This window comes from Podarcis bocagei, assembly GCF_964188305.1.
Source record: "Podarcis bocagei genome assembly, chromosome: 8".
In the NCBI taxonomy this organism is placed as follows: domain Eukaryota; kingdom Metazoa; phylum Chordata; class Lepidosauria; order Squamata; family Lacertidae; genus Podarcis; species Podarcis bocagei.
The window spans coordinates 13,901,956-13,915,442 of NC_138133.1; the positions used below are offsets into that span (position 1 = coordinate 13,901,956).

Below are 13,487 nucleotides of genomic sequence, written 5' to 3' on the forward strand. Positions count from 1 at the left end.
ATTTATACCCCGCCCGCCTGCCTGGGTTTCCCCAGCCATTCTGGGCGGCTCCCAACAGAATATTAAAACCGCGATAAAACATTGAACATTAAAAACTTCCCTAAACAAGGCTGCCTGTTATTACTATTACAGGACTGCTGGTTACTACTACTATTATTTAATATATTACCTGTCCCAAGCAGGATTGCAATGCTTTAAAATCCAACATTTAGGGCAACTTGCAATCACAAAAATATAGTGAGTCCTAAGATGATACTATTATTATTATTATTATTATTATTATTATTATTATTATTATTATTATTATTATCATCATCCATACATTGTTGAACTACAACTCTCTTCGTTGGGAATTGTAGTTCAGCATCACCTGGAGGGTTGGTCACAGGTTTCTCCACCCCTGCTCCGGAAGAAGAATTTATTGTAGCGAATGGGACTGTGGCTGAAAGAGAAAAGCTGTACTCCCCTCCTTTGAACACAGTCGCCTTTTAATTCCAGCCATAATAAGTAATGCCATGCTTCCTGTGCTTGAGGTGGAGATATTCTCCTTCCTCGTTAGATGGGTAGGCGACTGTGAAATTCTAGTGCCACATCCTGGAAATTTGCGTAGCCTGCAGGTGAGCTCTTAAATTCTTGTCTCGCTGAACAGGTGAGCCAAGACGGGAAGTCGCTGCTCGACAAGCTGCAACGGCCTTTGACTCCTGGAAGTTCAGACTCCTTAACCGCTTCCGCCAACTACTCCAAGGCGGTGCACCATGCCCTAGATGTTATTCACGAAGTGCTTCATCACCAGAGGCAGCTGGAGAACATCTGGCAGCATCGAAAGGTCCGCCTGCATCAGCGGCTTCAGCTGTGTGTCTTCCAACAGGACGTTCAGCAGGTCAGTTCATGGCTCCTAGGGTCGGGAGATGTTCTGTTGCAGATGCTTGCAAGGGGTTTTTATTTTTATTTTTGACAAAACCACCCGTTTCCTATACGTTGCCTTTGACTAAGAAAAGAAGAGAACTGGGGGGAAATTAGAGTCCTCAGCCAGTGTGCTTCGGATCCCCTTTCAGTTAGCCAAGGGCACTAGATGCGATTAAAATGATTATTGGGGGTGTGGGTGGTGCTGTGGTCTAAACCACTGAGCCTCTTGGCCTTGCCGATCAGAAGGCCGGTGGTTCGAATCCCCGTGACGGGGTGAGCTCCCGTTGCTCTGTCTCAGCTCCTGCCAGCCTAGCAGTTTGAAAGCACACCAGTGAAAGTAGATAAATAGGTACTGCTGCGGCGGGAAGGTAAATAACGTTTCCATGCACTCTGGTTTCCGTCACAGTGTCTCTTTGCACCAGAAGCAGTTTCGTCATGCTGGCCACATGATCCAGAAAGCTGTCTGTGGACAAATGCCGGCTCCCTCAGCCTGAAAGCGAGATAAGCGCCACAACCCCATAGTCGCCTTTGACTGGACTTAACCGCCCAGGCGTCCTTTACCTTTTACCTAAACTGATTGTTGACAGTTTCTTGAAAACTAAGCTAAAATTGAAAACCAAGGCTGATAACAAATCTTAAATTTCCAGCTGAGAAAGGAGAACATTACTGCACACTGTTGATGGATGAGGATATTTGGCACTCTCTATACAGTAAGCCATTAGTGCAGAAAAGAAAATGGCGGCCGATTCTGGCTGAGTGTTTAGAGGCCTACAACCTGAGAATCTTGTGCATCCTCATTGTACTTTCATATTGCAGAACATGCACGTGAATACTATACTTTCTGAGTTGTACAGCAGCAAGGCATGTATGATGAAGGCAGATTTGGTTTAAATTTAAGGGAAATTGTAAAAACAAGTTTACACCTTGGCTTCCACAGAAGGCCTCGCGTTCCTCCTCTCCTCAACCTTTCTCAGAGCAAGTAACTAAATTTTGTGTGGAAAATTCCAAGCACGCTCAGTTGAAGGAAACCGGGAGTCTTCCAAAAGGAGTTTGCATATTAAAGGACTGAGCTTAAACTTTCAGTGAGGTGGCAGTTGATTCCCGGCCAGGTGACAAAAGAAAAGCCAGGGATCTTGCATTTGGGTGAAGGGGGAGATCACACGCAGAAGCACACCTCTGTTCGCTTTTGGTGATCTGGTGGCAGTAGAAACTCTCTACCTCTCAACACAAGTTAGTGGAATAAATAATAGATGGCATGGACAGGGCATGTTTGACTGTTAAGTAAAAGACTTGCGCGTCAGCAACCAGAGCTGGACTAACAGAGGAAGAAGCAGGACTTTGAAAACCTGTCACTGCGTTCTCCTTACCAGCCAATCTCCCAGGACCTTCCAGCCTCTTCAAAGTAAGTGAGGCATGTCTGGGGCTCTCGGTGGAGTATGGAGGCGAAGCCCCTACCATGCTTGTCAGACAGCTTCAAAAGATCCCTGTAGGGACCTATTCCCCAAGATCATTTGTTGGCACCATGCAGCCTCTGACAATTATAAAAATGACTAAGGTGACCCACTAACCTGAAATGCCTTCTTTCCTTGTTCCTTCCCCAAGCCTCACTGGCTTTCGTTTACATCAGGAGCCCATGCTGTATCTATTCCCTTCTCCCACATTCTCACCTGCATTTCCTACTGGTGAATTAAAAGGGGGGTGGGGGGAGAGGAGGAAAGGAAACGGTTTTATTTTGTCACAAAATTGACAGGTGTAATTTTGAAAGTGGCACTGCTGTCATATCATTTGATCTGCACATACCAGTTTGTTGAAAGCAGCGGTTGCCTGTCATCTGCATCAGTGACTATCAGATGAATTAGGGTGGCTTTGAATCCATCAAAAATTGACCTCCCGAGGAATGCAGAGACCCAGAGTGATTTCACTGTTTGGGCAAAAGCGTCATCTGTTGTAATGTTTTGCCACTTTTCTGCTCCCATGTCTACCCTACATGAATTCCCTAGGTGTGAGAGTTTCATATCCTCCTTACACACACACACACACACACACACACACACACACACACACAGCCCCGTTGATCAATTTTTATCTGGCCTGATAGCTCACCAAATTTTAATCAGGTTTGCGCTACATTCTCACTGACTGCAAATAGGTTGCATCTTCTCAGCATGTAGGATTTAGCAGAGATGATAAGTTCTTCCAGATCTAGCTTTCAAGCACTGTATCTTTTCATCCTACAGCCAGGGACCTGTAAAGTAAAAAAAAACATGAAACAGTATACAAAATAGTTGAAACTTAAATTGTACGTGATGAACAAGCTTTATTTCGCAATGGGTTTTTCTGCTGCCTGGTCCCTAAGCAAATGATGTCATCTGGCTCCATGTTGTTGGAGAGCGAATGTGGCTTAGAAAACTAAATATAAGTTCCAATTCAGGAAGCTGCTGAAAATGCTCATAGCAAGGATATATACACACTCATAAAAACTACATCTGTTTCTTTTGAAGCAATGGGGAATTCTTAGATGGAAGGATTTAGGGGCAGATCAGGGAGACCTGCTACTAATATCTTAACGATGTTGACTGGTTAGGAAATTCTGGTTAAGAAAGAACCAGGGTTAGTCAGAACGCCAACAGCAGCCTTAACGGTGATTTAAAACGCCAGTGGGAATTTCTGCACGAGGAGAATTTCTGCATGGCTGTTCCATACACTCCTGACCTCTTAACCATGGTAAAGAGACCAGGTACTTTATTTACATTTGCACTAGTCTTTTTGAACCGTCATAGAAAACCGCATGCTCGATTCAAAATTATAGTGCAGTGTTTGAAGACATCCTTTCTTCCTTTGCGCAGAACTGCTTCCTTTGTTCTTCATTCTTCCTCCTCCGCAGACCTGCAGTGCTCTCTTTTTCCCTCTAATTTGAACAATGGTTGAACTTCTGGCTAATGCTCAAGGCTTTTGCTATAGTCAACCAGGGAAGAATCTGTAGAATGAATGTTTGCCCGAAGGCTGTATAATATCTCTGACTAATATAAGCAGAAGCGGAATGTCTGATGAATGAGGCTTCGCTGTGCTTGCAGACTCCAGGGTGGAAGTTGGCTCTTAATGTTACATGCAATTCCTGAAAATATTACTTGGACGGTCTTGAATTAAACTTTGCTTTTAAGGAAGAGCTCTTTAGTTGCACTGGAGCCTGCCAGTATGATGCATCTGTAGAGAATTTGTGGAGTAGGGGAACATCTTGCTTTTGTTACCGTCTTAATTGCAATAGCATTGTGATGTGTCTGTTGGCTTCAGAACCCAGAATGTTTAGCTGCTGAGTAGGTTCTGATTAGTAAAAACTTTGGGGCCCAATGTGCATTGAAAGCAGAATTCTTGCCCGATGAGACAATTAAAGCCCTGCATTTGATGGTTAGACATGCAAAGCAACGTCTCAGGATAAGAGACAGTTCTACTTAATTTCACTGGTTTTCAAATGTGACGCCTACAGGGAACGCTTTGTATGAACTTGTCTGCCAAGCAGGCCTTGCATATAGACCTTGGAGTGTGCAAAGGATTCTGGGGAATGTTGTAGGGTGCACATTTAGTTCACATGAGATATTTGTTGGCAAGGCCTGTTACACCTTGCCATCACTGTATACAAACTGTGTGTACGTTTCGAAGGGCAATTAGTGCATCATGTCAGTAGAATGTAGTGTAGGTGGCCACAACAACAAGCTATGAGATCTCTTAGGAATAATATGGACATTTTATATGAATTAGCAGTTATGCAGTTAGTACTCGATGGTGCCGTTGCCTTTTTGCTGCTTCACAAAGATCCAGCTCTCACTCTGTGCAGCATCTATGTGCCTTGGTCAGGCCACACCTGGAATGCTCTGTCCAATTCTGGGCACCACAACTTAAGAAGGATGTTGACAAGCTGGAACGTGTGCATAGGAGGGCACCAAGATGATCAAGGGTCTGGAAACCAAGCCTTATGATGAACAGTTGAAGAGCTGTGTATGTTTAGCCTGGAAAAGAGGAGGCTGAGAGAAGATCGCCATCTTCAAATATCTCAAGGGCCATCATATGAAAGAGGGCACCACTTGTTTTCTCCTGCTCTGGAGGGTAGGACTTGAACCCATGGCTTCAAGTTACAAGCAAGGGGATTCCCAGTAAATGTCAGGAAGAACTTTCTGACAGTAAGAGCTGTTCAGCAGCGGAACAGTCTTCCCCCGGGAGTTTGTGGTCTCTCCTTCCTTGGAGATTTTCAAGCAGAGGTTGGATGGCCATATGCCATGGATTCTTTAGCTGAGATTCCTGTATTGCATGGGGTTGGACTAGATGTCCCTTGGATCCCTTCCAACTCTACAGCTCTATGATTCTATGTAATTGTGAATCCTGGCATGTTTGGAGGATTTTCAGTTATGGAAAGTACATTTGATTGATTGATTGATTGATTGATTGAAGTTCCTCTTATATTGCCTTTCAGGATCATAGATCCTCCCAAAGCAGCTTAGGAAAAATCAGCCATTGCCAACCTCATGCCCTCCAGATGTTTTAAACTATGGCTGTGCCGGCTGGGGACTAGAGGAATGGCAGCCCAGAACATTGGATTCAGCAGCTCAAGCGACACCTAACCCCATAGGAAATATTTTGCTTGCTTGGTTCTCAAACCCTCCAAGGAGCATCTCTCCCTTTGGAGACTTGGCAGTCTGAGGTCCAGTGTGCACGATACAGCTGCCGAATTATACCGAGTCCATGTCTGCAGCAGCTTCTTGCATGGCCAGTTGACTCACTGTAGAGTTTTGAGATTATTATTTTTTGACGTCACTGCAGACTTTAGCCAGAGAATTGCCACAAATCTGTGTGGTGGACAACCACTTTGCAGATCGTTTTTAATGTAGCCTCTATGCAGCAGGTTTTTTTTAATGTGCAGATTAATCTGAGTTCGGAGTTTTAATAATCACTAGGCTTTAATTTGATTTTTACTTGGCTTTTATTTGGATTTGGATATAGATCTATATACGCAAAATGTTGCCTGTCCTGGTCTTTTGGGATATTTTGGGGAGAAGGAATTTAGATAAACCTGGAACTTGATTGTGGTTAAATTGATCTGCCCTGTTCGTTACAGCAGCAGTAGATGCCATTTGAGCTGCGTTGTAAGCATATAATTGGGATTCCTTCATGCTGATATTTTCTTGCAGGTGCTGGATTGGATTGAAAACCATGGAGAAGCTTTCCTTAGCAAACACACAGGGGTTGGTAAATCGTTGCATCGAGCCAGAGCCTTGCAGAAACGCCATGAAGACTTCGAAGAAGTGGCACAGGTAGGACTCACCCATGAGATGTTCATTTTAGCATGTCAAAACAGCTTGTAAAATAATGTACTGCAAGCCTGGGGGGGGGGGAATCAAGTAGTTTGGAATTTTTGCTGATATATCGTCCCCTGAGCTGGGTGATACTCCGATTCGTTGTCTGAACCAGCATGGCGTTCACATTGTGAACTTTTTGAGCTGCCGGTACATCACAGTTCCCCAGCCACTGCACCTCAAACCAAGAAGTTGCAGCTGACCATGATTTTAAAGTTGGCTTCTGAATCCTGGTTTGTTTGGGAGCCATTAAAAGCAGTTCCCTGAACAGGAAGCTACGGCTAACGACATCTCAAGCAACCTAGCGAAAAACAGATTTGTAAGCCGCTGATCATCTTTATTAAGACAGAGCTTTACTTTTGAGTTTAATCAGAACTGTTTGTGTTTCAAGTATAAAGCACTGGAATTCAGCCAGGAATTCGGCCAGTTCTGGAGTTCCTTTCTTTCATGCTTGATGTTCATGGTGGCGATGTGGAAGAACTATTCATCTAGGATTATGTGCCATTGGCATCCCGTCAGTTTGGAAATAGCTCTTGTCAGTGGGTTCTAAGTTCTGTGCCCCCGGTCTGTGTCTTGTGTTCTCGGCAGAGATTTGTTGGTGTACCATATCTGAAGAAGTGTGCATGCACACGAAAGCTCATACCAAGAACTAACTTAGTTGGTCTTTAAGGTGCTACTGGAAGGAATTTTCATATTTTTCCAAATTGCTAGGCCGCCTTTCAGAGCTGACCCTCCCAAGGCAGCTCACAACATTGCAAACACTAACAATTCATAATACAGTCGTACCTTGGAAGTCGAACAGAATCTGTTCCAGAAGTCCGTTCTACTTCCAAAACGTTCAGAAACCAAAGTGCGGCTTCTGATTGGCTGCAGGAAACTCCTGCAGCCAATCGGAAGCCACGGAAGCCCCATTGGACATTCGGCTTCCAAAAATGGTTCGCAAACGGGAAAAGTCGCTTCCGGTTTTGCGGCATTTGGGAGCCAAAACGTTCGGGAACTAAGCTGTTCGAAAACCAAGGTACGACTGTAATAGATTACAATCCCTAAAGTTGCAATATAAACATGTCAGCCGAATAAAACACTATCACTATTAAAAAGTATAAATAAAAAATATAAAAACAAGCAGGGTAGAATAAAAAATAGAAACAGCAACCAGGAGCTCTTTGAATGTTGAACGGCTGTGCCATGCGTTGGATACAAAAATTTAGGGGAACTGAACAAAGTTAGCTATGAAAATGACAAACTTCAGTGGATCAGGTACTTGTGGGTTGTTGTTTTTTTGGTAAACTTGGGGGAATCTCTTCCTATGGATGTGTTGTAAGATTATGGTAGAGATTACCATATTTTTCCATGTATAAGACTAGGTTTCCCCCTAAAAAATAATGTCAAAAATTTGGGGGCGTCTTATACACGGATATCTCTCCCACTATTTTCTTAAATCAGAGTCCCCCAAAATAGGGGGTGTCTTATACATGGGGGCATCTTATAGATGGAAAAATACGGTAAATCCCTGCAGAAATTTCCCTTTTGTAATAACCCTTGCCCTGGTTTTTCTGTAGAATACATACACCAATGCAGACAAGTTACTAGAAGCAGCTGAGCAGCTGGCGCAGACAGGAGAGTGTGACCCCGAAGAGATTTATCAGGCGGCACACCAGTTGGAAGACCGGATTCAAGATTTTGTTCGGCGTGTAGAGCAACGCAAGATTCTCTTGGACATGTCCGTGTCTTTTCACACTCACGTTAAAGAGGTAAGTAAGCAGCAAAGTGTATACGTTAATGATAGTTCTGGGACCGTAGTTTAATGTAAGCCAGTTTCAAACTGGCTTGGGCAAGGATGACTTCAGATTTGATGGAGTCCTTGCAAACTGTCCTCTGGCGGACCTCGTCTTCTGACTGTGCGCTTTGGCAAGCTAATGCTTTCCCTGGGCCTAAGTCATATTTCCCGGAGCTAGGGGACTCGTTATTTTTATTTATTATGAAATTATATCCCACATTTCTGCAAAAGTACACAGGGCGGCCTGGACAAAGTTGAGACGGTGCAAAATACGACAAATATGCGACCTAAAAACAAGTCTAAATGCAACCTACAAGCAAAACCATCAACAGTTAAAAATGAACAAACTGATCACGCAGAAGATTGGGAGTTGTGGAACTGCAATCGTTTCCCTCCGGTGGCTCCCAATATCTTTTGCCATCCTTAACCAGGGTGTAATGCTTCTAGGGGTTGCTCGTGCGTAAGCCGGTGCAAACACCTGGCTGGGTTGCCTGAGTGAACCTTTTCTGTCCGGACAGCCACTCACCCGTGGCTGTCTCAATCGCTGGCAGAATCCGTCAGTGGGCGTTTCTTAAACTTCTTCCAGCAAAGAAGCTCTTTGACGCCTAGTCTCCTCCTACTCTCTCTGCGCGAAAGCCTCCTGCGCAAGGAGGGCGTAGGCAGCGGAGAACCCCTACTCTCCCCGCTGGTCCCCAGCAAGGAGTCATGGGACCGCCTCGCCGCTTCCCCCATCTGCCCCCCTTCTCCACTGGTGCTACGCAGGTTCTCTTCCCCAGAAGATGGGCTGCCTCTCCCAATCCCGGGACGCTCTCTGGAATCCCTCTGGATTTTGCTCTCTCCCTCCGGCACTGATGGCAGTTCCCTGACACAGGGTTACCTTTTAACTAAGATTTGAAGCCAGGTTCTGAATCTGCTTCCACAGTTCTGATCTCTGATTACAAGTGTGTCAGGAAGAAGAGCAGGCTCTCAGCAGAGGAAGGGCCTGGCGCTTTTCGCAATTCCTGCCTGACCAGGATTTTCAGCTCGTTGTCAGAAGCACTCAGGCTCTTAGCGTTTGTGTTTTGTTTTATCCATTATGTATTTGTCAGCTTCTTTGTGTGGGCATTCACCCCGAAAAGCGGCCTGAAGATATTTTAAGGAAGAAAACCGTTCTCAGCAAGCTCATAAAACCTACCATTGCTTGAGGCAGTTTGAAGCCATGCCATTAAGTTTGTAGCATATATCTGCTCATCTTCTGCATAGAGTATGAATCTTCAGTGCAGGGCTGACCCAATACATTTTCTTTTTGCCTGAGGTGAAGGCCAAGAATGCCCTCATTCCATGTGCAGAAGTCAACTGGACTGACAGTTGAATGTTACTTCATTGTTGGTGACAGAAAAACATCCCCCCACCCTGCCATACCTTGGAAAGCAGGCTAGTTTTGGAGGCACAAGGCAAGGCATGTGGTAGCTGCCTCACTCTGCCTAATAGCAGAGCTGGCCCCCACATAGGTGAAAATCTTGCTTTGTGTTCTTAAACTCCAAAGTCAGTTGTTTTCAGCAGCCTTAATCATAAGGTTTACTGTATTGAGAAAAATGTAGTTTCCCTTTTTCCAGGAACAAAATCATTGTTCCCATTGCTCTCTCGTGCCTCTGAGCTGCAAATTAGGCCATTTTCGAAGTTCAAATGCTTCCCCTTGGCACTTGAAGCTACTTTCTCTTACCTCATTACATAGCAACTTCCTGTCTGTCGTGTACTCACCCTTACTCTGGATGTAACACGCAAACAGCAAGCTTGGCTCTGAATCAGAATGGCTTTTATGATCTCGGTGTAGCATTGCTCGATTTGTTTGCCCCAGAAAGTGTCTATCTTTCCATTATTTGCAAATGGCAATCTCCACTTTGAGGTGGGAAGGTTTCTCCGTTGTTTGTAGCGGAGGAAATGTTCAGTTGAATTTGGTTTTATGGTGTCCATTTAGGCTGTTTTGGGGCATGTGTGCATTCACATGCATGCAGCATGTGTGTACAGTGAAACCTCGTGTTACGTACCGTCCTCCTTGCGAATGCTTTGGGTTACGAGCTCCCCTAACCTGGAAGTAGATGCTCCCGGTTGTGAACTTTGCCCTGGGACGCGAGCAGAAGTTGTGCGGCGGCAGCGAGAGGCGCCATTAGCGAAAGCGCGCCTCATGTTACAAGCAGTTTCAGGTTAAGTACGGACCTCCGGAACTAATTAAGTTCGTAACCAAAGGTACCACTGTACATAGATGTGCCCATGCCTTCCTGCAAACTTGGGAGAGGAAAAGCTGGGTTTCAGTGGCAACTCAAATTAGGTGTCTGCCTGTGTCCATATCTGTTAGTGTTTGTTCTAAGACATAAGTTGTTCTTTGGTTCTGAAAGGGTTTGCAAACAATTCTGGCAAGAAAGCATTGATTGAAAGGCGCTCGTGCCATGATGAAGGTCACCTGCCAGAAGGATCTTAAATAAAGCCTTAAGATGTACTACTTGAGTAAAAATCGGAAGTGGCTTTGATGGAGGATACAATTAGATGTGATTCATAAACGTTGGGAAGCCAGCGCAGATGTATTGGAATGGTGCCTAGCTTTCCCCCAGTGCAGAGAAATAATACCCTGGCTTCAAACCTGCCCCTTCCAATTTCTCCGCATCTATTCCTTGTCTTAGTTATGGCAATATTCCATGGTGTGTTAAGGAAATATTCTATCTAACCTACCAACAGTGCAGCTGTAATTTAATGTGAATTCCTGGTGCTGTTTTTAGCAACCCCTGTGATAACCGGAATGAGTATATTGGAGGTGGATCAGGGAAGCTTAGGTTTGAATCTCAGTTCAGCCATCAAGTCCACAAGGGGATCTGGGACCAATTAGTCTGTCTCAGCCTAACCTTCAACAGTGGCGTAGCGTGGGGGGTGCAGGGGGGGCCGGCCGCACCGGGCTCAACATCTGGGGGTTAGGGTTAGGGGGCGCAAATCCACGGGTTAGGGGGCGCAAATTACTTGCCTTGCCCCGGGTGCTGACAACCCACGCTACGCCACTGACCTTCAAGGTGATCGTTGGCAGTAGGGGGCAACCCAGTGCTGCTTTGAGCTTTATGGAAGAGAAATGGGATACAGGTGTGGTTGATAAATAAGCCTGAGAGGAGGATATGATAACCATTTTCAAATATCTTAAGGGCTGTCACATGGAAGATAGAACAAGCTTGTTTTCTCCTGCTCTGGAGGGAAGAACCTGAACAGATGGATTCAAGTTGCAGGAGAGGAGATTCTGAACGAGCATCAGGAAGAGCTTTCTGATGGTGGGAGCAGTTTGACATGGAGCAGACTCATTTAGAAGGTGGTGGACTCTCATTGGAGGTTTTCGAGCAGAGACCTGTCATGGATGCTTTAGCTGAGATTCCTGTGTTGCAGGGGGTTGGCCTAGATGACCCTCAGGGTCCCTTCCAACTCTACAATTCTAGGGTTCTGTGCATATTAAGTTGTGCTGAGCTGAGGCAAGGCGTGTGAACTGGGTTTGAGTAACTATCGTGGAATTATTCTTCCTTCTTGATTGCAATACAGTGGTACTTCGGGATGCGAACGGGATCCATTCTGGAGCCCAGTTCGCATCCTGAACAGAACATAAGACGCGTCTGCACATGCACGGGTCACATTTCGCCACTTCCGCGCATGTGCGTGACGTCATTTTTACCGTCTGCGCATACGTAAGCAGCGAAACCCGGAAGTAACGTGCTCTGTTACTTCCAGGTCGCCGCGGAGCGCAACCCGAAAATACTTATCCTGAAGCATATTTATCCCGAGGTAAGATGGTTTTGTGCCATGACCAGGTGTTTCAAGAAAAGTGATGGCACCCTGTGGTGTCATTGGGAAAGATGGCACTTTGTACCTTGCTGATTGCAGGAGACGGTGATTTCTATGCACCAACCTTGGATATTATCAATGGAATCCATTTGCACGTGCAAGTGGGAATCGCACACGGACCTTCCCACGTTGGTGAGGGCAGCCCATCCTGTTTTTGCCGCCTGAGGCGAAACGAGACGGTACCACCCTGTTTGTGTGCCACCCACCCTCCCCTTGCCACTATAGTTACTCAAACGAGTTCACACGCCTTACATCAGCTCAGCACAACTTAATATTTTACTAGCGCCTCAGTAAGGCTGTGTGAGGACTTTGTGAAATTTCACAGGATTCTCCCTGAGGTCTTGCCAGAACCTGGAAGCTGCTGTAGCTGCGTCTCCTCCAGCAGAGACGGCCCTTGGATTCTGCCGCCTGAGGCAGTTTCCTCAGTTTGCCTCATGGGTGGGCCAGTCCTGCACATTGGGAACAACCAGATTAATACTGGGTGCTATTCCCAAACGTTCACAGATCTGTGTTTCTTGGGGTGTTCATATCGACCAGGCCCCTAATTCCTCGCCTCAGATGTGGAAGGTGAACTTAACTTCACAAGTAACCTCCTACTGATATTCGTTGAATGCTCAGTGGCCCAAAATCATAACCTAGAGGCAAAAGTTCAAAGCATTTTTGCGAGCAGGCTCACAAACCGATTTAAACCCAAAGAAAAAACCCCTGACCTTTTGTGGGTTGTTATTCTTTCAGCTTCAGTGCTCAAATGGATCGTGAACTGAGCATCTTGCAACGGGTCTGGCTCTGCCTTGTGCCTGTAGTTAGGAGCTGGGTGAGAGACTCTGTCTTGAGCAAGATGAGTAGGAAAAGGAGTCTGAGCAAGATGAGTAGGAAAAGGAGTCTTGTTTACAGCAACAGTTGCTTAGATGGAAATCCCAGGGCAGGAATTAATGGCAGAAAACCTTCAGCCGTTTCCCAGAGTGCCGCTTATCAACATTCCCCGAGTAACGCAAAGTCGAGGCGGGAGGTTGTTCAAAAGGTGCTTTGAGTAATGTCTGCATGTGTCTGCGCTCATAACTTTTTGACTGTCAGCCGTACAAATGTGCATTTAAATAACTTCCTTTCCTCCAATGGGAAATGCTGGAACAAGAGCTGGCCAGGTGTTTGCGCAGCGGTGCCAAAGCGCAGGGAACAAATCAACTCTGTCAACTCTTTGTGGAAGATTTCAGCGATGGACCCATAAGTGCCTTAATTTTTTATTTTTTTTTGTGGTGCTTAGTACACCACACTCCTCGGTGTCTTGTGAAATGCGCGTTCAAATACTTTTTGTGTCAAACTGCCTGTAGAGTTTAGAAAGCCATGTCAACTTCTTCCTCGGTCATTGGTGCAAGTGTCTTCCTCCTGATTTTCTGCAGAAGTCCAGACTAGATTGGAAGAATAGAGGCCTTTACTGGCATTAGATGAGGATTAGAAGGCATGTTCCAAAAAAGTCTGAAGCTTTCGCAGTCTTGAGAAATGAGACTTCACTGCAGAAAGCTAATACAAATTTATCGTTTGCTTTTCTTGCCACATTTTCTGTGTTTGTGTCACTCGCATGCAACGAATCTCGTGTGATTTTACAGCTGTAC

At 45.4% G+C, this 13,487-nt stretch overlaps 1 protein-coding gene across 7 annotated transcripts in view; it reads left to right on the forward strand.

Annotated features, from left to right (window-relative positions):
• Positions 1–13,487, forward strand: part of TRIO (trio Rho guanine nucleotide exchange factor) — a 284,165-nt gene that overhangs the window by 128,381 nt on the left and 142,297 nt on the right. For all 7 annotated transcript variants that reach the window (XM_081206103.1, XM_081206102.1, XM_081206097.1 and 4 more), the window contains exons 9-11: positions 650–880; positions 6,087–6,209; positions 7,811–8,002. In XM_081206103.1, coding sequence (XP_081062229.1) covers positions 650–880; positions 6,087–6,209; positions 7,811–8,002 — 546 coding nt within the window. The remainder of the gene's footprint in view (positions 1–649; positions 881–6,086; positions 6,210–7,810; positions 8,003–13,487) is intronic.